Below are 21,315 nucleotides of genomic sequence, written 5' to 3' on the forward strand. Positions count from 1 at the left end.
GACTTTTCACCGATCTCCGGTTGAGACACCAACACTTTGGAGAAACGGACCGTGGACATTAACGAACGATATATGGTCTTAATAACGAATATCGTTCCGGATCTGGTGCGGCATATAGCTGGTTACCTTGGATATCGCGATGTGATCTCCCTTTCGGCGACGAGCAGGTACCTCCGGAGAGTCCTCCTGCCGGTGGTGCTGAATCACGTCGTCATAGACTTTGACGGCAGCCCTGAGTGGAAAAGGCAGCTGTCGCAGATGAACCACATTCTTCCAAATGAGATGAACGTCATTTTCCAGCGCGGTGGCGACTTTGGCCACTACGTCCACGTATCGGCCGACTCGTTTGACGAAATTGGCCAGGTGCTTGACCGGTCGCATTTTTCAATTGCCCAGAACCTGACGGTGGTCCCGAGCTCCGATGCGACTACTAATAGGACGGGGTTCAAGATCGCCAGTTTTTGCAGGAATGTTCAGCGGTTGACTCTCGTCGTCCGCGATGGCATTGATCCGTGGACGGAAAAGTTGGTCCACCGCATCATTCCACAACTAAAGGAGTTCACCGTTGCAATCGAATCAATTGAATCCCTAGAAGAGGACTTGGAGCTGCTACGGTCAGCCACCGGGCTCATATATACCAATCCTTTGCTGGATGCTATAGAACAGTTCGACGTCGCGAATCTGGGTAGTTTATCGCTGTGTGACTTGGAGACTACGCAAAGAGAGTTTAGGACCCTGCTTAGAAAGTTCAATGCGTTGACCAGACTGGAATTAGTCAATGTCCATGTCGAGCAGTACGACTCTGACGAGCCTGTCGACTGGCTGCCTCGCACTGTACGTGAACTCACACTTAGCGGCTCGTTTAGTGAGAGCGATGCAGCAGTCTGGAGCCAGCGCAATGGCCAGTACGTCTCTCCTAAGCCCACAATCTATTACAATGTCGAGACAGTCAAAATCCACACCGTCGAGGGGAACATCCTGCGCCAGTTCATCTTCCCCAATGCACAATTTTTGTATCTACTTACGACGACAAAGAATACTGGTCTCCCGAGTCTGCGCCCTTTCAAGCTCCTGCGCCATCTAATTGTCCACGGGTACCCAGTGTCGGCCATTGCCACGGCCCTACAGGACATACGTGAGAATCAGCTGAGCGCGCTGTTTATTGAATCCCCTACTGGTGACTTCAAGCCATATACTAGCATTTTCACACATCAATCGTACCTCGAGTTCGCCTCACTCGATGCCTCCAAGCTTTCATTCACTACAGAGCTACAAATCAATCTCGTCAAGCTTTTCCACCGCATTGAGCCGCAGAATCTCGTCGTCCGTGTATCGCGCTCTCTCCCTTCCGTGCCGTTCGGGTTCGAGGCGGTCCCCGACCGGTTCATGGTGCTCGACGGCATTAACTTCGGGGCCTTCCTCAGCCCCGACAATCGATACCTCCGGGGCGCGAGAACACCACCACCCAAAAACCCCACGTAGCAGCACGTCACCATTTCTGAAGGCTGATGATCTTCAAGACTGATCTGGAGGAGGGATGTCGATAAATAGCCAACTCGACCAGCTGTTTCGGTCGCTGGAAAACACTACGTCTACTTTGGAGACGGATCTGGGGGCAACAGAAAACCAGAAGTACAGTCACAATGCATTTATCGCCTCGCTAGAGCTCAACAAGCTGGGGATTAACGTCGACCACGCGAGGGGGTTACTGCTCCAGCTCGAGTCCCATTCGCATCACACGCCTTCCAACCGCTCTTACCGGTCGCGGCTGAAGCATTTAAATGACCGGATACAGCGACTGGGGCATGACCTGCGCGAGATCGAAAGAAAAGAGCAGGAGCAAGCCAAGAAGGATCTGGAAGAGCTTAACCACCAACAGGACGCGTCGCTAGTCTCAGAGCTCAAGCAGCGCAGACCGTCTCACGTACAGCAAGGCGACCGTGGAATTTCGTCGGGCCTGTCAATGGAATCCAAGTTGGCTGTACAGCAGACTACGCAGGAGGAGATGTCGCATGACATTTTGGGACTCGTTCAAAAGATGAAGCAGAATGCAATTACATTTGCCGAAAAGGTCGCGCAGGACGCGGGAGTTGTCGAGTCGACGTCCCAGGCTCTAGGCAGTTCTTCGACGAACATGACGAAGGTTGGTTCCAAGCTGTCGCGATATCATTCCACAACGGCTCTGGGGTGGAGATTCTACATCATGGCGATTGCGTTTATGGTTATTGCGCTAGTCTTTGGCATGGTGATTATTCGGCTTTTCCCCAAGTGGGGGTAACTTATGATATATGCTTCATTGATTGTCATATGTTTATATGCCTTGATTATTCACTGTCATTTAATATTCACTGGCCAGAAGTTTCGGCGGTGCATGATTGATTAACCATAGATGTTACGAATTGATGAAATTTCGTAAATAGGGAAAAGCTAATAATTTTTTATATGTTTAACCAAGTAACCTACGATTGCCTGCATATAGGTGCTGCTGAGACTGATAGGACGTACCTTTTGATGCTTGTTTTGATCATTCATTACCATATACTTCGACCATTGACGGTCATAGGCCATATGATTTGGTGGTCGATTATCGCTACAGGATCTCCGCGAAGCGGAGCTACGGGGGTTTGGGGGCTGGCCCCCAAGTACATTGGAGCAGCGGAGCACTTATGGGAGGACCCCGCGGAGATATTACGGTCGTCTAAGCATGTTGAGAATTGATCAGATTTCATAAATAATACATAAATAGAGATTAACCAGGTCAATCTATGATGGCATATACTCCTGACGACAAATGTTCATATAGTCGATTGGGTTCCAAAAATCGAAATAGTCGTCAGTCGCGGCCATGGCATGTTGGCTGTGGTGATGCGCTTGGGGCGGAGGCGCCGGCAAGTCTTTGAATAGTAAAGTTTCCATGGTAATGGGCTGCAGAAGGTCATCTGCGGTCATGTTGTGCTGAGGCTTGGGGGGCGCCATGTCGTAAGGGATGTTGATCTGGGTCGGCGGCTGTGAGTATATCGAGAGCGGGCTCGAGTCATCGGCCGAGGACGAGGATGGCGAGATCATCTCCGGCTTGATCGTCACGTCGTCATGCACCGGTACAACGCTGCTGTTGCGCGACGATGGAGACTCCTTCCGCGACCGACGTCGCGAGCTGTTACTAGTCGTTGAGGATTTTCGCCTCGACTGGTCTGCCGAAGACGAGCACGAGGCGTTGCCCAGGATGCTGTCGCACACCTCCTCGAACCACTGGTAGCTCGGGCCAGACACGCTGCCGACGCGGGAGTGCTGCATTTCACAATATACGAACTCCTGGATAGCCGACATGAGGTTGCGAGTGTCCTGGAGCAGCGCTCCGCCGCGCGAGTAGTCGACGGCCGAGTAGAGCACAATGGCGGAAAGTCGGATGAGCGTCTTCGACGGGTTGACGCAGAGCGTCGACACGACCTTGCGCTCGCAGCTGAGGTAGTTGAACACCTGGAGGAAGGTCTTGGCCGAGTGCATGGCTGCCACGGCGGCGCCTGAGTTCTTGGAGTTGCTCACCGGCGCAATCGAGGGCATATGCAGTAGAACCCGTGCGTAGTGGTACATCATGAGCAGCAGTGGGCTCTTCTGGTGCACGGGCGCCAGCGTCGTCGTCGGCGCACCATTGGCAAACTCGAACCGCAGCGACGGATCGAGCTCGCGCTTCCACGACTCGAGCTGGTCCTCCAGCTGGATCATAACCTTGTGGTGATGCGACGTCTTGTCGCTCGACGAATAAATAGTAGAAAGAATGGTAGAGAGGATTTTCGTTAGTTGAATCATGGCCAGCGCGCAGCTAGGCTGTTGTTGTTGTGGCGCGTTCTCATTGAACTCGTCGTCAATGGACTGCGGCATCTTGCAGGTCGCATCGGTCAGGCTGATCATGGGAGGAGACCCTAGGACGATTCCCGAAAAGGTGTCAAACATGTAGATGGTCCAAAACAGCCGTCGTCGCATCTCCTGCTCGCGGAAGCTGAGCCGCGTGCCGTCGCTGCGCAGGATCTTTTGCTGGCACCGGTGGAGTCCGAGCCTGTAGACCATGCCGACGCTGAGCATGCGATAGTGCCACACGTCCTCAAAGTTGCCCGTGTGCAGGGCAAATAGGTTCGCGAGACATAGCGCTTGGGCCGTCTCGAGAGAAGCTTCAGCCTGCAACTGCGGCGTGAAAAGCCGCTTGAACTCCTTCTCCAGAGCCTTGGCCTCATGTTGGGCCGGGTTGGTCAGCGACGCCAGGGCCAGCACAATGACTAGAGTCACCGAGAAGATGCTTGGCTGTGTTGATTGATCCGGCGAGTCGACGAACTGCTGGTAAGCCTCCAAGAAGGCGTTTTCGTCGACAATGGCGTACATCGAGTGCCACTCCTGGAAGTATCGCGTGACGAGCTGGTCGCAGCTGAGCCTGGAACAGATGTTCATCGCGTCGAAGGAGTAGGCGTTTCGTGGAAGCGAGCCGCTCTGGGCATCTTCGGCGGTGGGAGCCTGGCTGCTCTCAAACGAATCCCACAGCCACGTTAGGGGTTCTACGGAGGACGGTGCCTTCATGAACAGCTTGTCTTTGAGCACCTGGGCGAAGACGGACCCCGTAGAGGCGCCGCGGTATGTGCCGTCGCTACGAAGCGTGTTGACCTGCTTGACAACGTACACCTCTTCTTCGTCCTCGGAGCTGCTCGCCTGACTCTCACTCTTGTCGCAGGACTTGATAGTCTCTGCGACCTGCGGCTGAGAGCTGTTTGGCTGGTGGAACGGATGATGAACATCCTCCACCTTGGACATGAGCTCCATCTGTTCGTCCTTAAGATCAAGCAGCTGGGTAAGCTTCTTGGTCTCGCTCTCGAGTTGTCGCACTCGGTCCTCGAGGGACTCGGTGTACCCTCGGGGGAACGCCCTTCGGGTGAGTTTGTCAGTGATTTTGCACTCGAACCCGACCGCCGCACATTGTGAGCAATTTGGTCGTTTCCCATCGCACTTGATTTTCTTTGATCGACATCGGTCGCTTTATTCATTGTTAGTATTTTTTCCTCCTTTTTTAAATGGGGCGAACTTACCAAGCCTGGGCGATTCTGCCGCTTTGGCTGCCTGGAGTCTTGATCATCTTCCAAGCCTGGGCTCCGTCGGGCATTTTTGAATAAAACTAGTCGAATATAGAGGATCGAAGCCCTGTTGTGTTATTAATAAGTCGAATAAAGCCTCCCTATTCGAAGGCACAAAAAAAATTCTCTTTTCTACGCTGTCGAGTGTCTGTCGAAGTTCTAAAGAGGTTGGGGGGAATGAAAAATTATTATGATACCACTATCTCTCAGTCAATAAGTCGGTTGACAACAAAACACCAAAACCAGAAGAGAAAGGAGCAGGGAAAAAAAATGAAGCGGCCAGCCACGATTTTAAATACACGCACCCTGAAATAGCTGTTATGTGCTGGGGTTGCGTCTCATTCTCCGTCATGTGCGTGCAGGTCCTCGCCTCTCTCAATGTCGGGACGTCCAGTGAGACACAGGAAAGGGTGGGCTGCCGTGATTGGCCGAGTCGGGGCTGGGGCGAGAAAGGTTTGTCTGAGACAAATGGGCGCATTTGTGGGGAAATTGCTTTTGGCACGGACTTTGGGACGTGCAACGGTGCAATCCCTACATAATGTAATGAATAGTGTGGTAAAGGCCCAATGGATATCAACATAATTGGCTATCTATTTTTTTCTAGAATGTGCTCTGTTGTATTTTGTCGACAAACATTTGGGATTTTTTTCGCAAAGGGTGGGATGGAAGCGACGAGTATGGGGGGTTTTCTCGGATCGAAATGGCCGGGGCGCGGAATTGTGTGAGAACGAATAAGAAAAGACCTATATGCGATTACCGCCCCGAAGTACTGTAGGGGTAGCACTATACGACTGAAATACGGGGGATATTGTTGGATAAGCGTCTCGCTAGGACCAAGTCTATCTAAAACTGAAAAGAGTCTCTCCATACCACTCCACTTTTTTGCTCTATTTGGTGACCTGTGCAGCGAGCATAGAAAATTCTCGTGTGTTGGCCAAGGACCGACCCGGAGGACAGCACGGATAAATGGAACTTTGCCATATTCGGTAGTCCTGCAGTATAATGCACTACTGCTCATACTGAGAGGCTTATGTGCGTTTGAACAACGGTGAAGCATCATTGTCGTACATTACTGTAGACCAGGACCCGTATCATCCGAATCCCAACAGCACGCTGGCCGCCAGGATATAGTTCATGAAACTTTATTATTTCATGATACAACTTTGTGGGGTCTTGTCTCCGCATGTCCACAGAAAAAATCAATGAATGAGAAGTGGTCTGACTCGTCAACGGCCCCGAAGTTCTCTGAATGGTTTAAACTCCAAGCAGGCCCGATCTTCGGCCCTGCTTTTGCCCTTTGGGACGCAAATCGTCCCAGTCAGGAAACAATGGGACGCGGCTGTAATAATGGTTCCATTTGACCGAGATCACCCTTCTAGTATTGATTTTGGTGTAGTACTACTGTACTACTGTTAACCGCTAGAACCTTCCATAGTACTATCCGCAGTACTACAATAAGCCACTTGACAAGGTTCCACTCGCGATGGGGTTGTCATTATTTTCAACCTCCAAAAGGCCGTGATTGGTTGCTCAATGCATAGTATCAAGGAAGATAGAATGCCGAGTCCCGTTCCGCGGAAACGAACCTGCAAACCAGTTGAAACACACTATTCAGTAAATAAGAATCGAGCCTGCAAATTGAGAAACACGAGCGCTTCTATCTAAGAAACGACATTAAACTTACATCATATAGTACCCGGATAACCATCAATCAATGCCGAACGAAGACATTTATATAGTGCTCCCCCTGACATGCACAGCTGTACAAGCATCCCCAGCCTGCATATTTCATAGATCACATAAAATCTCATGTATTATTCGTACATTTCTCATCTTTGGTTTATTTATTTTAATCATTCTCTCGTTATTTGTTAATTACCACCCTTTACACGGTAGCATGTACTGGTAGCCAGACCGCCAAGGATTTCCATCCTTCCGTGCAGCTCACTACCGTTCTAGTCGTACTCCATTGGTCCTAGCGACTCAGCGCCAGTTCAGCCGCTCATCATAGGCAGGAGTACGTACGTACTTTTGGAGTCTACTCTAAGGCGTTATTCTACATTGCGGTGAAACAACCATGCTGATCTAACCGGTAATTCGCCATTCAATTTCGTTATGATTGCAGTTGTACAGATCCGTCTTTTAGTTTAACTCTGCAATATACGTGGGTAACGCAGAGTGGTGTCTGGCTATGGATGTATACCCCAGACTTTTTAGATCCTCCGATAATGTGCCGAGTTCGGCCATCAAATAAAGTAGGGCGCCTGTAAAAGACATTGTAGGTCAAGATACAGCTATTCGGCTACAAACATCCGAGAACACATACATTGCCATGCATGGGAGCGCAGTATAGCTATACCATCACCCTAGATATTATTTCGATTCACGAAAAGAAAACGGTTAAGCGAAATCGGCAAATGAAAAATGCATGATATCCTACTACTAACGGCTAACGAAAAGAGTCACAGACCTTGTTGACTCCGATCCTGAACTATCCAGCCTCCCCAAGTTACCAACCAAACGCTTCAATGTACCAAGTATACCAATTACTCAAAATTCTCGGGAGTCATGTAAAGTTCTTGCCCAATGACTAAAAGTTCTCGGCCGCCTTGGGAATCATGTAGTCCTTGGCCTTCAAGACGCCCACGAGGAAGCTAGGCATACCCCAGCCAAACGCTACGCCCATTCCGCCATCACGACCAATCGGGACAGCCATAGTCAAAGCCGTCGCCGGAACAAAGTCAATCAGCTTCGAGCCATCGCCGCCAATGTCGTGCCGCAGCGTCTTTTCAATTACCTTACCCTGGCCGTACTTAATGTCCACGATAGTGCCCAGACCATCGGCGACGGCATCTCCGTAGACATAGGCATTAGAGTAGCCCTTAACACGCAAGTTGGAATCAGTAACGACAAATCCCTTATCATTGAGAACCTTCTTGGGCAGGAATGAGGTGTTTGGAGAGGTACCGTAGACGGGGATGACAACATCGTAGCTCTTGGTGCTTCCGTCGGGCAATTCGACAGCATTGTCCTCCTTGACCAGGACCCTCGTATCGTTGATAACCACAACACCCTTGGCCTCGAGCTTAGACTGGGCAATTCGAGCTCTACGCTTGCCCATAACGGCCAGTGGGTACTTGTCGCCAGTGTAAAGAACAACATCCTTCTCCGGAGAGTGGACCTTGATATCAGCAGCACTCTCAACTCCCGTAGGACCGCCGCCGACAACAGCAATGCTCTTAGCACTCTTGATGCGCTCGATGAGCTTCTCGAGCGCAGAAATCGACTCCTCATAGGACGTGGCGAGCTTAAACGCTGCAGAAGGAGTCCTTGCGCCAGAGGCAATGACAAGATAGTCGTACGTCACGGTGCCTGAGCCCTTACCGACTTCGTCGTAGCTAACGACATTGGTGTCGAGATCAACCGCAGTCACGACAGCGTGAATGAATCGTCCGGATGGCGCGTACTTCTTGAGAGTGTCTTCCGTCGCGAAAAGCGTGTCCTGGACCAGATCCGGCTCACTGAGCAGCCGTGGAGCCGCCACGTTGAAGTAGCTTTTTTTCGACGCAGAAATTAGCACAATTTCCACCTCTCCGACCTTGCTGAGCTTCTTAACAGTCTCAACCCCGGCGTATGATCCGCCAATAATTACTACCTTGGATACCATTTTTAACTCTGGGGTAACCTATATATGCCGCATCACTGATCGATCTGCACGCTTTATATGAGCTTCGCGCTTCCCCTGGCGCGGCTGTGCGAGGCTGCCTGATGAGCGAAGCTTACAAATTTTTACTAATGTCGGAGCCCCGGTACATCGGCAGCCCTGTCGCCTTTACACATCATGTACTGTTGGATGGCATGTACAAGGGTCAGAAAATCAAGTGATATTAGCTAATAAAATCAGCCGCATAGCCCCTGTACTCCTTCTTTGGTGTTAACTCTTCCCCAATTGATTCATAGCAAACATCTCCGCGAAGCGGAGCTATGGAGGCCCCCCCCCCCCATGAATACAGTTCCTCCAATTGACTTCGGGGGCCAGCCCCCAAATCCCCGTAGCTCCGCTTCGCGGAGGGATCCAAATACTGTGCAGAGCTCCAGAGGGGTTTGGGGAAGGACTGGTCCTCCCAATTACTACTAGAAAGATGCGGGCTCAGCTTTCCGGAGGGACATAACAAGGCTCAGACCTGGGATGGAGCCATATAGCATAATAGTTATTGGTACATATTAGTAAGTCTACCCGAGCACAATCTTCCTCAGCTCGTCGATTTTCTGGCTGATGACGTGCCTCTGCTCAATGACTCGGCGCGCATTCAACTCGCTGTCTCGAACACCGGCCCAAATGCCATTGAGCTCGTCCTGGAACCCCTGGGTCATCGTCACTGCCTGGATCTGAATGTCCTGCTGCGCCTCATCATCGTCCTCTTCTCCATTGACCTCAGCAACGCTCTGCTGGAGAGCCGCAACCTCGGCGGGGGCCAGCATGCTGAGGTCCTGCTGCACGGCATCGTCGGGGTGGGCTCCGTGCGGCTGGTGCGGCGATGCGAGCGGCTGATGATGAGGGTGAGCCGCGTGCTGTGTGGCGCCACCGTGCGGCTGAAGATGAAGCTGTGGGTGGTGCCCGTCGTGCGGCGACCCCATGTGCAGGCCCGAGTCGAGCGCCAGAATTTTGGTGTGCTGGTCCTGCATTCCGCGCCGGTTCTTCAGCATAGCGTAGGTAACGCGCGAAAGACGCGAGCGGTCCCCTTCCGTCTTGAGCTCCTTGGTGAGGACGCTGACGCTCTTCCCCTCGGAGAGCCGGCTGCTCGTCTCGGCAATGCCCTGCGCGTGTAGCCGCGCCTTGTTGATGTAGTCCCGGTCAGTGAACTGGTGGTTGTGCAGGAACTGGAACTGGACGAAGATGCCCTCCGTGTTCTTGCGCTTTTTCATCGAGAATTCAGCTAGGCACCCGCACTTGACCGACATGTGCTCGCGCGACGTGCGCCGCTTCTTGTTCGGGTCCTCCGACTGGCGGTTCTGGTGCTTCCCGAAGCAATGACACTTCATCTGGTAGAGCCACTCGACATCGCGACGCGTGAACGTCTGCTTGTCGCTCTCCTCCGTAGTGCTCTTGAGCGACTCAAATGTCGCCGCCCGCAGCTCCTCCGGCAGCTGCGACTCGAGCCACTCTTCCTTTATGGGGCTCGTCGCCGTCCGCGCCAGCTCAGCGCGCCGCTCGAGCCGGTCCTGCACGGGTGTCTGCTTCTTGCCCGGTGGCACCTTGGCCCTGGCCCCGGTGAAGTGCACCTGGTCGAGCAACGCCTCGAGCCACGCAAACGCATGGTGCTCGGACATGAGCTTGAAGTACACCGCATGAGTCTCCGCCTCCTTCGCGTATGGTTCCTCCCCACCTTGATACACGTCGTTGCCCGTAACGAATGGCAAGTGTTCCAAATACGACATGTCGTCCTACTAATTAACCGTACAATATCAAAATTTCGTCCACTGAATTACAAAGCGCGACACAAATTTTGTCGTTCATCACGTACATACCTTCCCAACCGTTCGGAGGGGGGCCGCGCGTGCCACCCAAGACGCCCAACCAGTCCGGGCCAATCACGCGAGACCCAAATGGTTGCCCAGGGGGGATGGCAATGGCTGTGCGAGCATTAAACTGTAATTCTTCTGGCCTAGTCGAATCGCTCAGGAGGTCGGGAATGCCTAAAAACCCCCTTGGGACTCCGCTGACGCAAAGTCTAGTTGCACTGAACCAATTGAACCAGTTATTACCAGTAGTGGTCGTAGTATTGTGTAGCTTTTATTGGTACTCAGTGTCAATTGGTTGCGATGTAATGTGTGCTGAAGAGTACAGTAGCTGAAATATAGGAACTGATTAGATACCATAGTATGGTAGAATGTCTTTCATTTGATAATCCCCGGCACTATGTGAGTACCAGGTATCCAAGTCGTGTCGTCGAATATAGAATCTAATATTACGGTAGTAGCTGAATTAATTCAAACAGTGTTAAATAAATTCACAGATGCAATTAATGTCTGCCGATCTATGGTTGGCGGCGAAATACCGTTGGTCCAATGTTTACCCCAGAGAGCAGCATCTTCTCATGCAACTTAGACCATGCCATATTTAGCAACAACTGTTGTTTAGTCAGGGTGATATGAATCCATAGTTGGTATTTAAAATGAGTCTGTGGTCTGCAGCTAAAACAACCGTCCCTCTGGGGATACGGGTAGGGCGTATGGACTGAAGCGACTTATTCGGAATGATTAATGGATTTACAAAAGCTCAATTGGCATGAGTATAAGTTATCTCAGAATATTATAGCTCCAATTTGTAACGGTATTAACGTATGACTATGAATACAATAAATCTTGATATGAAAATAACGTGTAGCATGTTCATTCTCATTGCAAGTTCGCTATTTGAAATGGTCCGTGACATGCTTGGGGTAGAGATTCTGATTATAGCATCTCAAAATCCTGGTAAGGGAAAAAATTAACGATACTACAATTGTACTGGTAACTGAAGATCATGATCCACATACCGGTAATTGGCGGTGGTTGAGTTTGCCTTTAAACTGCCGAATAAAATATGGCTATATCTGGCTGGAGATAATATGTTCTTTATTAGTTTTTCAAATCAATTACTGTAACTACCTGGTGCCGTACTCGTAAAGTAGCGATACTTAACAAGTGGTGTACTGGAGATATTAAACTTCGTGAATCCTGAATCTTTACCAATATATCCTGGGTATACCGGCAGTCCAAAAAAAACTACCGTGCTGCCACCAACAGGTGTGTTTCGCAGAATTGGCTAATGTACCAGGTATTACCAGGTACCGGTAATTAAAAAATTAAATGTATTTACCGGAAGAACACGGGGTTGTCATAACCTGGGCCAGCGAATTAGGATGCAGGAGTAGCAGAGGACGGTCAATTGTATCATAGGGAGATAGGACTCTAGCATGTCACTTCGCTTTCACTTCCTAGAACTCTAACAGTTTAGTTTGCCTTAAAAAGAACAAAAATATGAACAACCTCCTAAAATATTTTTTTTCTGTCGACATCTACCCGGTACGTAATTAAATATCAACCTGCGCTGATCGGCATACCTTCAACAGTCATGCCATTCTTTGAAATGACCGTGCCGCTCAGTTGTCTAAAATAGATAAGATTAAGAAGCCTATCACCGCGGTCCAAAACCTTTATCACTCAATGTTGTTAAAATATTCGGAATTAGGCCGGCAAATTCCTAACAAAATTTACTACTCTTACCTCGGTAGACCAGGCACTTACCTGGCAATATACAGAAGCTACCATATACGACGTACTTTCACATCCAGACTATCAAGCATTATGAATTCACGAAATACCGTCAACACATACTACCAAACTTAAGAGCTACGCAAGTAAATAACCACCCAATTCCGTTCACTCCCGCGGTAGTTGCGTAGTACGGTATGGAATGAACATGGTCAGAAATGGTGATGCGCGGCTAAACACGTTCCGTGGTCATGCCGAGAGTATGCAGGTGTGGGGAGAGGAGTTCCGAGGATATTTAAACGGAGCCGGGGTAGGACGGAAACGACCCCATAAAACCCGATTGACGAAAAGATGCTTGCTTCCAGTGCACGAAACGTTTCGCGAATGATGATGAACAGATCCATGTCTACGGCGACCAAGCCAATCAACTCGCTGGCCGTCATTGGCTCGGGCCAGATGGTGAGTCGACAATTCTTTTGTGTAAAGGCTGAACTAACAACAAGATAGGGTGTGGGCATTGCATACGTCGCTGCTGCCAACAGCAAGGTCCCAGTTAACCTCATTGACAGCTCGGACGCCGCTCTCAGCAAAGGCAACTCATTCATCGACAAGCTGATTGCCAAGAACATCTCCAAGGGCAAGCTTACCGAGGCCGACGCCAAGGAGATCAAGAGCCGCATCACGACAACCAATTTGCTGGCCGAGGGCGTCGCCAAGGTCGACATGGTCATTGAGGCTGTGCCGGAGAACCTGGAGCTCAAGCAGAAGATCTTTGCCGAGCTGGCTAAGGTGACGCAGAAGCACACGATCCTGGGCACCAACACGTCGTCGATTGGCATCACCAAGATCGCTGCCAGCGCCAAGGGCGCTGAGAGCCGGGTTATTGGCGTGCACTTCATGAACCCAGTTCCGGTGCAGAAGGGTGTCGAGGTCATTCAGGGCCTCCAGACCTCTCCAGAGACTCTTGCGACGAGCTTGGAGTTCATCAAGACCATGGGTAAGGTGACTTCCACTTCCCAGGACGCGCCGGGCTTCCTGGCCAACCGGGTGCTCATGCCTTACATCAATGAGGCCATCATCGCGCTTGAGACAGGCATCGGCAAGAAGGAAGACATCGACAGCATTATGAAGAATGGCTGCGCCATGCCGATGGGACCACTGCAGCTGGCCGACTTCATCGGCCTCGATACGTGCCTGGCCATCATGAACGTGCTCTACAAGGACACTTCGGACTCCAAGTACCGGCCAAGTGTCCTGCTGAGCAAGATGGTGGACGCCGGGTGGCTCGGTGTCAAGACGGGCAAGGGTTTCTACGACTACGAGCAGGCTGGCGCCAAGCTGTAAATACAATCAGCCGCCTCATTTGTGGATAAACTGCAGTGCGAATTAAATATAGTAACTACCACGTAACCACAAACTAAAATCGATGTAAGCCAACCCGCTTTCTCCTGCCCCCCTGGAGGCTTTGCGGTGGTGAATTGAGTCTCTTTCAGATACCTGCAGATCCCGTATTTGGGGCTTTTGAATTTTCGCGATGCGATGAAACGATGGATGTGCGTTAGACTGATTGCAATGAGGACGTTGACCTGCATATGCGGCTTGTCCCGAGGGAGATAGTACTAGTCAGGTAATGACAGTTGAAATGAGGATATCGAATGCCCGACTATATATAAGCGTATAGATAAAATAGAAGCGGAGACTGTATTCAATTGCAATGGTCAAAGTGCCAGTAATGGAGTTCATCATTTATCCGTGGAGACGCTACCTCATTCGGTTCTACTACGACACTCCTATTGGGACACGCCAACAGATCCTGGCTCTTCTCACCCAGTCCGGGGGGCGCATCGACATGTTTGTTACGAAGCATGATGTACAGGTAATCGCCAACCGGGACATCGCAGCAGCAATTGTTAGCCTGGGAGTGGTGAAATCCATGGCTCCTGCCTAAAAAAATAAATACTCTACCCATCAGCCAACATGAACTACGTAATCTGATCCCCAACAAAATGAATGCGAGGTCCAAAGCTTAGGTCATCGATTTGCTGCGATGAAGAATGGCATATTCTGCCCCGTTACAGGTACAAGGATGTGAGAAATGTACCTTGAAAAAAAGGGGGGAGGCTGATACTGAGGGGCACTTTTCTTCAAATCGTGCATGCTTCAATTTTTAATTAATGCGAAGTAGGAAGATTTATAAATGTAAGGTATAATCAACGCATTATTGCATACTGTAATTCTTTTTTTCCAGGCACCAGATACACATTACATGGTGGCGACGCGAGTGGCTGAAAAGGGGTCATTGCATCGAAAACTGAATATATGCACGTTGAACGGGCGTGGAGGTAGCAAGGAATACACGAAATAATCTTTCACGTCAAAAGTGGATTTTCGGTGGTACAGTGTGGGTACCAGTAATACTGCAGTATGGTACGTAGTGAAGGCTGGTCTTTTTATCTTGATTTAGAAATGACACAAAACACCCCCTGAATAAATCTGAGTCTAACCCGGGCCATTGGATCTAGATCATAGTATTGTGCGCCTCGCGATCGATTCCGAACATTCATCTCTCCATTCTTATCCTTCTCCCCCTTTTTTATTTATTTATTTGTTTATTTATTTTATTTTATTTTATTTTGCTCAAATACAATAGAGGGACAAGACGTACAGCAAGCAGCAGTTGTGATGCAATGTGCCTTACCCAATACATTAAGGGTGTTTGTAACGCCTGGTACATGTACACTACATCGATCTAATATACTGTAGACCAAAGATGCTGGATACATGGTGCATAAATTGAGCCCACGTAGATGTCTTTGACTACTCTAGACGGTAGATTTTAGAGACCTGCCAGGGAGAATGTTTGAGATCCGTAGACACAATTCGGTGGTGAAAAAATTTGACCCCTCAAATCTCTCCCCCAGACGCACTCTTAATCCTGGAGCGGTATTTTTTTCTTTCGCGTATTTGTTCTGGACTCCAGGCACCCTCTGTGTTATGTGGGATCTGCCAGGTACAGGGAAATACAGCATCGGGCTAGGCAAATAATTGTTGAGCCAGTACCAGGGGATAACCTGAGAATCTCCTTTGATGAGTTGCTTTTAACTGCGCACCCTCCCCAGTATCAATCTGATTATTGTTGCATATATGCATCGAAAAAAAAGTACACACTCTGCAATTAAAAAGAACCTTGTCGATCTCAAATATAGAACCTGAGCGCGTTCGTACTGACTCGAGGGATATATAAACACTTTGAAAGTCCCTCACCTCTCCACTTCCCCAAAAACAACCAATTGAACTAGAGACACTGTGGAGCAATCAGACGGTTTAAAATACAGTAAGCCATGCGATTCCCCTACGGCCGATACCTCATTCGATGCCACTACGACATCACCGAGCAGGAGAAGCAGAAGGTGCTGGCGCTGCTTTACCAGCGAGGGGGACAGGTCGAGGGATATGTCACAGCTTACGACATCCAGGTCATTGCCAATAAGGAGATTGCGGCAGTAGTGAACAAGTTCCCAGGAGTCAAATGCATGGCCAGCTGCTAACCCAAATCGCCCGCGTCTCCACCACTCGCGTATAACCTAACAAGTCGCGTCCCGTGAAAAAAAAAACAACAAATAAACAAACAACACGCTCACTCGAAAAAACGCCTATTTATTCATGTTTCGACATTATATTTATTCTCAAAAGTACCACCGCTTGTATATTTATCTTAATCATTTTGTAATACTACCGCATATATTGTACATTAAATTATTTTTGCTAACAGTTACATATTGGGCATATTGGGGGCCCCAACACACCCCTACCACGCCAGAGCTCAAACGATTTTTATAAAATCTATTTACTTGATCTGCTTTCAGCCAAGGAAAAAGAGTGCATCACTAGCCCTCTGTCGTTAAGAGCAGGAAAGTGGAATTAACCATTAAATCAATCATCTCATCCCATCCTCCGCGCAGCGGAGCCACGGGGGGTTGGGGGTCGGCCCCCCAAGTACATGTAATGACTAGTACAGTACCCCTTAATGCGACGTGCCATACAACCGGCTCATCCGTGATGACCTATCAATTGAACGCGTTATATAAATTCAGCTTGGCCAGTCCAACTGCCCACCCCGCGAAAAGCCATTGCAGAGCCAGCGCAGAGCCAGTGAAAACCCAGGAGGAAAAATGCGCCGACGGTACATGGTCAAGCTCGACCCCGGATACACCCTGTTCAACTGCTACCACTTTGAGCAAATGGTGCTTGCATACAGCGGCATCGTCGAGCGTCGCGGCAGAGGGTGGTACGTTGTGGTCATTCCTTGGCAATGCTCCGCCGGCCTCCGCCACGCCAGTTACATACTCAGAATTACGCAGTCACAACAGTAAAGGTGAGAACACCCCTCCACCGACTGGCCCCGGTGTTCACCACTTCGTCGACCGCCAAGGGCCAAGAGCCCACCCATTCATTTTCCTGTTCGAGTGGGCGCGACTCTCGTGACCGTAGAGCATTCTATGGTAGATAGGAGTGTCCGACAAACGGGTGGGGATTGTTGGTGAGGACTATGCCAGGGGATTGTCCATTTTTTTTTCTTCCACAGGGGGAATGACGTATCATATGAGCAACATGATGCATTTCTTGGGGCCTGGAGTCGAAGGTACACTACCCCAGACACGCACAGCTACATGTAGGCTGCCATATGCCCCGGTACGTGAACCAGGGGGGTTGTACCCCTCCATGGGGCAGCCGCAAGACTAATACAACTATATATATAACCGATGAGTGCCGGTGTTGGTACATTTCTTTCGTTAATAGTTATAAATTTTTTTATCTTTAGACATATCTTGCTGCCATGCCTGGTCGAAAGTTCTACGTCTACCTGAAAAACAACTCTGCCATCCACGACCGGATCGTCATCAAGACCCTCGTCGAGAAACGAGCAGGCCGAGTGCTCCGAGTCGAGCCCGAGCTCGTTGTTGAAATCGACGACGCGACTTCGAGAGCTATTCTCAAGATGGATTGCGTGACTGATATCCGCCGCATAGCTCCAGGGTTCTACTAAGGCCTGTCGCCGCATGACTCTATGAGATGCCTGAAACGTGCAACCACCGGAGCATCCGATCGCCTACCTGCGGCGTTTCGATGCAACCACCAAGCGACTGTATACAGGGCTGCTTGGTTGGTGACTTTATACGAGTGCTGTACTGCATTTATGTTGTTGCAAAACCAGGCGGTTTCGAGTTGGCTGCAAACGAGATGACCCATATGGGGTCATGGGTGCCCTACCAGCGTACCGGATGAGCTGGATGGTGACTCCACCAAACTATTGTAACGACTATTATGACTGGGATGGATACTACTAAAATAACTTATTTATTTCGCTGCTAAATACACAAGCTTCTAAACCATGTGAAGATTTTACCCCAGCTTTCATTTCTCGACCAGTGTCTCTGCTCGTCAGGCCCATGACGTGATTACTCCTTGCCCAATGAGGCGAAAAACACATCGAAACAAAATGCTCCACTTTGGAGATGCGAAACGGTGGGCACTCTTGCTGGTCTTTTCCCCCCCTCCCCCCTCCCCCACCCCCGCCCTTACTGCATTTGCACGGGGAGGTTTGGTTGCTCAGGGTTGGATGGGGCTGTCATTTAGTCATTTTGGCGACAAAAATTAGTCATATTGAAACGAGTCCAGAGTATAATCTCGGCGGGTCGAGGCTTTCCGTCACAGGGGGGTAGGCTAGATAGCGTAGAGCAGCGCGCGCGCAGGATATCAGGAGAAGCGCGGTAGGTACGCGGTCGCATCTCTCGCAGCGCACATCATATCTGCCGGGGTTTTATTACTTTGGATACCCTTTTTGTCGCAATGACGTAGCGTACCCGAGACGAGTGAGATTCGACTGGGCATGACTGGTTTCTTATAAAAACCCACTCCATAGGCATATGAAAGAGTCTATCAAAAAATATTTTTTTTTTCTTTCTATCCTTTATATCCTTGAAAAGATAACCATGACGAGGTTCGTTGCAGTGATATCCGGGATACCTGATGAGATTACTCCCAAGGTGCAAGAGATTGTGTGTTCCAGCGGGGGAAACGTGCTGGGGATGAGCGCCTTTGGGGGCATTGTATTTGAGTGCGATCAGGATACGGCCGACAAGGTCAAGGCGGTGCAGGGCGTTGTCAACATTACCCAGGCCTCAACCTTTTAATGATACGATTTATTTATTGCGATCTTGCTAGGTCGCCGCTTTCCAAGTTGACATGAGAAAGGCTATACTAACCGACCCGCTATCAAAGTGCTAATGATGTTAAACAACATGTATGACGTATTTGTAAAAATTGTGCAACACAATATGATGAATTGTAAAACTTGTGACATAATATTCTGTTAAACCTCCGCATGACCATTACACTTGATTGTGGAGCTACTTACAATCTATCTTCTATCAAGTGCTAATGCACCATGTTTGATGTTGTAAGAATTGCACCATAGTACTCTATATTGTACGACAATGATCGCCGATAATCTGAGCCCAAAAGCGGGGTGAGGATTGGATTACTCTGGATTGCGGAGTTAGTTACAACATATCTTCTATCAAATGCCAATGATGTTACTAGTAGTACAACATTGTAATGTATTTATAAGAATTGCATTATGTACCCTGTTTGATTACGGTAATCTCCGCGCCCATAAACTAGAGGCTTTAACTGACTTGGGGGCCAGCCCCCAAACCCCCGTAGCTCCGCTACGCGGAGAAATTGTAGACATCAATTGACTGTCTTCCTTTATGTCAGTAAGATCTCTGCATTGGGGGGATTGGCATTATCACTCCGCACATGGTCTCTCTACGTCTCCTAACAAAGCTAGTTACACCGTGCAGCAGGGAGCCGCACCTGGGTAGTAACAGCGTAACAAAATGTCCCAACAATTCTAGTTACACCATGCAGCAGCTGTGGTAACAACGTAACAAGATGTCCCAGCGGTGATGGCCCCCCAGCAACGGGAGCTTGAACCCACACCAATGATCATTTGCTATTGGTTACATCTAATGGGGGAAGGGGGCTGGCCCCCAGGGAAAGTCTTCCAGCTAGCAACCGGTAGTCCAATGGAGGCTGGTTGGTAGCCAAAGTGTGAAGATTAGCGTGTATTATACTGTTTTTTTTTGTGGTTACATAGTCTATGCTTCGGAAATGCTGAGCTGTGCGGCCTGTTCTTGTAGACGGGCCTCGAGCTCTCTCAATTCCTGCTCGCGTCGTAACAGCTCCTCGCGCTTGCGTAGAATCTCCTCCTGGACACGCTGCTCGACCGATTTGAGCTCCTCTTCCTGCATCCTCAGCTGCTCCTCACGCATAACGTAGGATGCCGATCGCGCCTCGCTGTGAACTGAGCCATTGGACGGCATGACGGCATACTTCTTCGCGGTGCCATTGCCGTAGGGCACCTGCGGCGGCTGCAATCCGCCCTGCCGCGGTAGGGACACCGTCGAAGAATTGGCAGTGCTCACATCAGCCAGCGAGCTCGAGAGCTTATCGGTTCTGTAGTTCTCGTACAAAAAGTCGTGCGTCGTCTCCTTAAGGTCCAGCAGGTGTGTGCGCAGGAGAACATCCGACAACACAGCAAAATCGCTGCACTTGGGATCCTCAATATCGACGTATCCCCAGGGATATTGGCGCGCCTGGACCGTTTTGCCGCCGACCTTGATCCATGTCGAGCCGCCAATGACTGCGAATGGCAGCATGTGCTTAAGCGAGGATTCGTGGCCCTCACCGGCCTCCTCCGAGTAGTATGCGTCCACATCATCCTCATCTTCATCCTCGTCGTCGAGCGGGAAGCTGTAGACGGGTATATTGTAGTGTTCAATGTCTTCCATGATGAGCCGCTTATTTTCGACGAGCTCGTCCGGGGTCAATGCATCCGCCTTGGCCAGCACAGGCACAATGTTAACCTTGGAGGCCAGCAGCTTCATGAACTCAACGTCCATCTCGCGCAGGCCGTGGCCCGTGGCCTCAATGAAGTAGATCAGCGCGTGCACGCGGTTGTCGGTGAACTTGGGGTTTCGCTTGATCCGCGACTCCTCAGCCAGAACTTCGTCGAACTGCTCTTCGATGTAGCGCAGGATCCGCTCGAAGGACTGAGTGTTGTCGAGACTGTCGCCGAACCCAGGGGTGTCAATGAACTTTATCGTCAGCACGCCGTTGTGGTCGTCGGGCAGGTCTTCGCACACCGTGACGAGCTCCATAACTGGGTCCTCGTGTGCCTCCTGGGCGTCAAATACGGGGCGGTCCAGCGGCGACACGACCTCCCGCCCGCACAGGGTGTTGATAAAGGTGGTCTTGCCGCACCCTCCTGCTCCGCACAGCATGACAGTAAACTTTAACCCTCGCTTCTGGCTCTTTTTGGCCCGCAGCAGTGCGGCCGATGGCATTTTGGTCACGTCAGACATTGCCCTATTTTACCCTATTTCGCTCTCGTTTGGCGCTCTCAGAGTCGCGGGATTGGGGCTTTCGTGCGAATTAGTACTGTTGAGGTGTCGTCTTTTTGGCAGGGGGTACAGACGATTTTTTCCCTACAAATGTTTGACTTATACAGGCGCGACGTACCCCCTGGAAAATTTCCAAACTCAGGGGTCAAATTTCTGTAATATAACCAGTATTAGTAACCCACGGCTGTGAATTGGACGCTTTTTTGGAGTTATGGAGGATAGTAGTAGGTACATGGTAGGGTTATTGGTATATGGCAGTGAGTGTGGGTACATGAAGCGAGCATCCCTGCGCCTTTAACTGTTACCAGCCGAATAGTGTGTTGCTTGGTTGTTTAATATCCTGTAACAGAAAAGTACTGTAATAAATTTGGATGTTTAAAAGCCTCAAATGCTGAAAAGATCTGTAATACATTAGCTAGTTTCAGGCGATGCAGTAGTAAGGTACCGGGAGCTATCGTTACATTGAACAGGCTGAT

The 21,315-nt window shown here is 49.9% G+C and overlaps 9 protein-coding genes across 9 annotated transcripts; 5 read left to right on the forward strand and 4 right to left on the reverse strand.

The window, feature by feature from the left end:
* Positions 1-258: 258 nt before the first annotated feature.
* Positions 259-1,482, forward strand: TRVA0_012S02212 (uncharacterized protein; the record flags this gene model as incomplete). Its single annotated transcript, XM_076684030.1, has 1 exon — positions 259-1,482. One exon carries the CDS (start codon positions 259-261, stop codon positions 1,480-1,482), a length of 1,224 nt encoding a protein of 407 aa, XP_076541784.1.
* Positions 1,483-1,537: 55 nt separating this feature from the next.
* On the forward strand, positions 1,538-2,278 carry USE1 (SNAP receptor USE1; the record flags this gene model as incomplete). The annotated part of the gene is made up of 1 exon (XM_076684031.1): positions 1,538-2,278. The coding sequence occupies one exon, from the start codon at positions 1,538-1,540 to the stop codon at positions 2,276-2,278; it is 741 nt and encodes a 246-aa protein (XP_076541785.1).
* Positions 2,279-2,763: 485 nt separating this feature from the next.
* On the reverse strand, positions 2,764-5,143 carry TRVA0_012S02256 (uncharacterized protein; the record flags this gene model as incomplete). The annotated part of the gene is made up of 2 exons (XM_076684032.1): positions 2,764-5,017; positions 5,070-5,143. 2 exons carry the CDS (start codon positions 5,141-5,143, stop codon positions 2,764-2,766), a joined length of 2,328 nt encoding a protein of 775 aa, XP_076541786.1.
* Positions 5,144-7,704: 2,561 nt separating this feature from the next.
* Positions 7,705-8,781, reverse strand: TRVA0_012S02278 (NAD(P)/FAD-dependent oxidoreductase; the record flags this gene model as incomplete). Its single annotated transcript, XM_076684033.1, has 1 exon — positions 7,705-8,781. The coding sequence occupies one exon, from the start codon at positions 8,779-8,781 to the stop codon at positions 7,705-7,707; it is 1,077 nt and encodes a 358-aa protein (XP_076541787.1).
* Positions 8,782-9,347: 566 nt separating this feature from the next.
* Positions 9,348-10,553, reverse strand: TRVA0_012S02300 (uncharacterized protein; the record flags this gene model as incomplete). Its single annotated transcript, XM_076684034.1, has 1 exon — positions 9,348-10,553. One exon carries the CDS (start codon positions 10,551-10,553, stop codon positions 9,348-9,350), a length of 1,206 nt encoding a protein of 401 aa, XP_076541788.1.
* A 2,169-nt stretch (positions 10,554-12,722) lies between these two features.
* Positions 12,723-13,715, forward strand: TRVA0_012S02322 (3-hydroxyacyl-CoA dehydrogenase family protein; the record flags this gene model as incomplete). Its single annotated transcript, XM_076684035.1, has 2 exons — positions 12,723-12,830; positions 12,879-13,715. 2 exons carry the CDS (start codon positions 12,723-12,725, stop codon positions 13,713-13,715), a joined length of 945 nt encoding a protein of 314 aa, XP_076541789.1.
* Positions 13,716-15,712: 1,997 nt separating this feature from the next.
* On the forward strand, positions 15,713-15,919 carry TRVA0_012S02344 (uncharacterized protein; the record flags this gene model as incomplete). The annotated part of the gene is made up of 1 exon (XM_076684036.1): positions 15,713-15,919. One exon carries the CDS (start codon positions 15,713-15,715, stop codon positions 15,917-15,919), a length of 207 nt encoding a protein of 68 aa, XP_076541790.1.
* A 1,289-nt stretch (positions 15,920-17,208) lies between these two features.
* On the forward strand, positions 17,209-17,418 carry TRVA0_012S02366 (uncharacterized protein; the record flags this gene model as incomplete). The annotated part of the gene is made up of 1 exon (XM_076684037.1): positions 17,209-17,418. The coding sequence occupies one exon, from the start codon at positions 17,209-17,211 to the stop codon at positions 17,416-17,418; it is 210 nt and encodes a 69-aa protein (XP_076541791.1).
* Positions 17,419-19,534: 2,116 nt separating this feature from the next.
* On the reverse strand, positions 19,535-20,782 carry CDC11 (cell division control protein 11; the record flags this gene model as incomplete). The annotated part of the gene is made up of 1 exon (XM_076684038.1): positions 19,535-20,782. The coding sequence occupies one exon, from the start codon at positions 20,780-20,782 to the stop codon at positions 19,535-19,537; it is 1,248 nt and encodes a 415-aa protein (XP_076541792.1).
* Between the last annotated feature and the right edge of the window lie 533 nt (positions 20,783-21,315).

Source organism: Trichomonascus vanleenenianus (genome assembly GCF_965637985.1).
Source record: "Trichomonascus vanleenenianus strain CLIB 3782 genome assembly, contig: TRVA0_012S, whole genome shotgun sequence".
Taxonomy (NCBI): Eukaryota; Fungi; Ascomycota; class Dipodascomycetes; order Dipodascales; family Trichomonascaceae; genus Blastobotrys; species Blastobotrys vanleenenianus.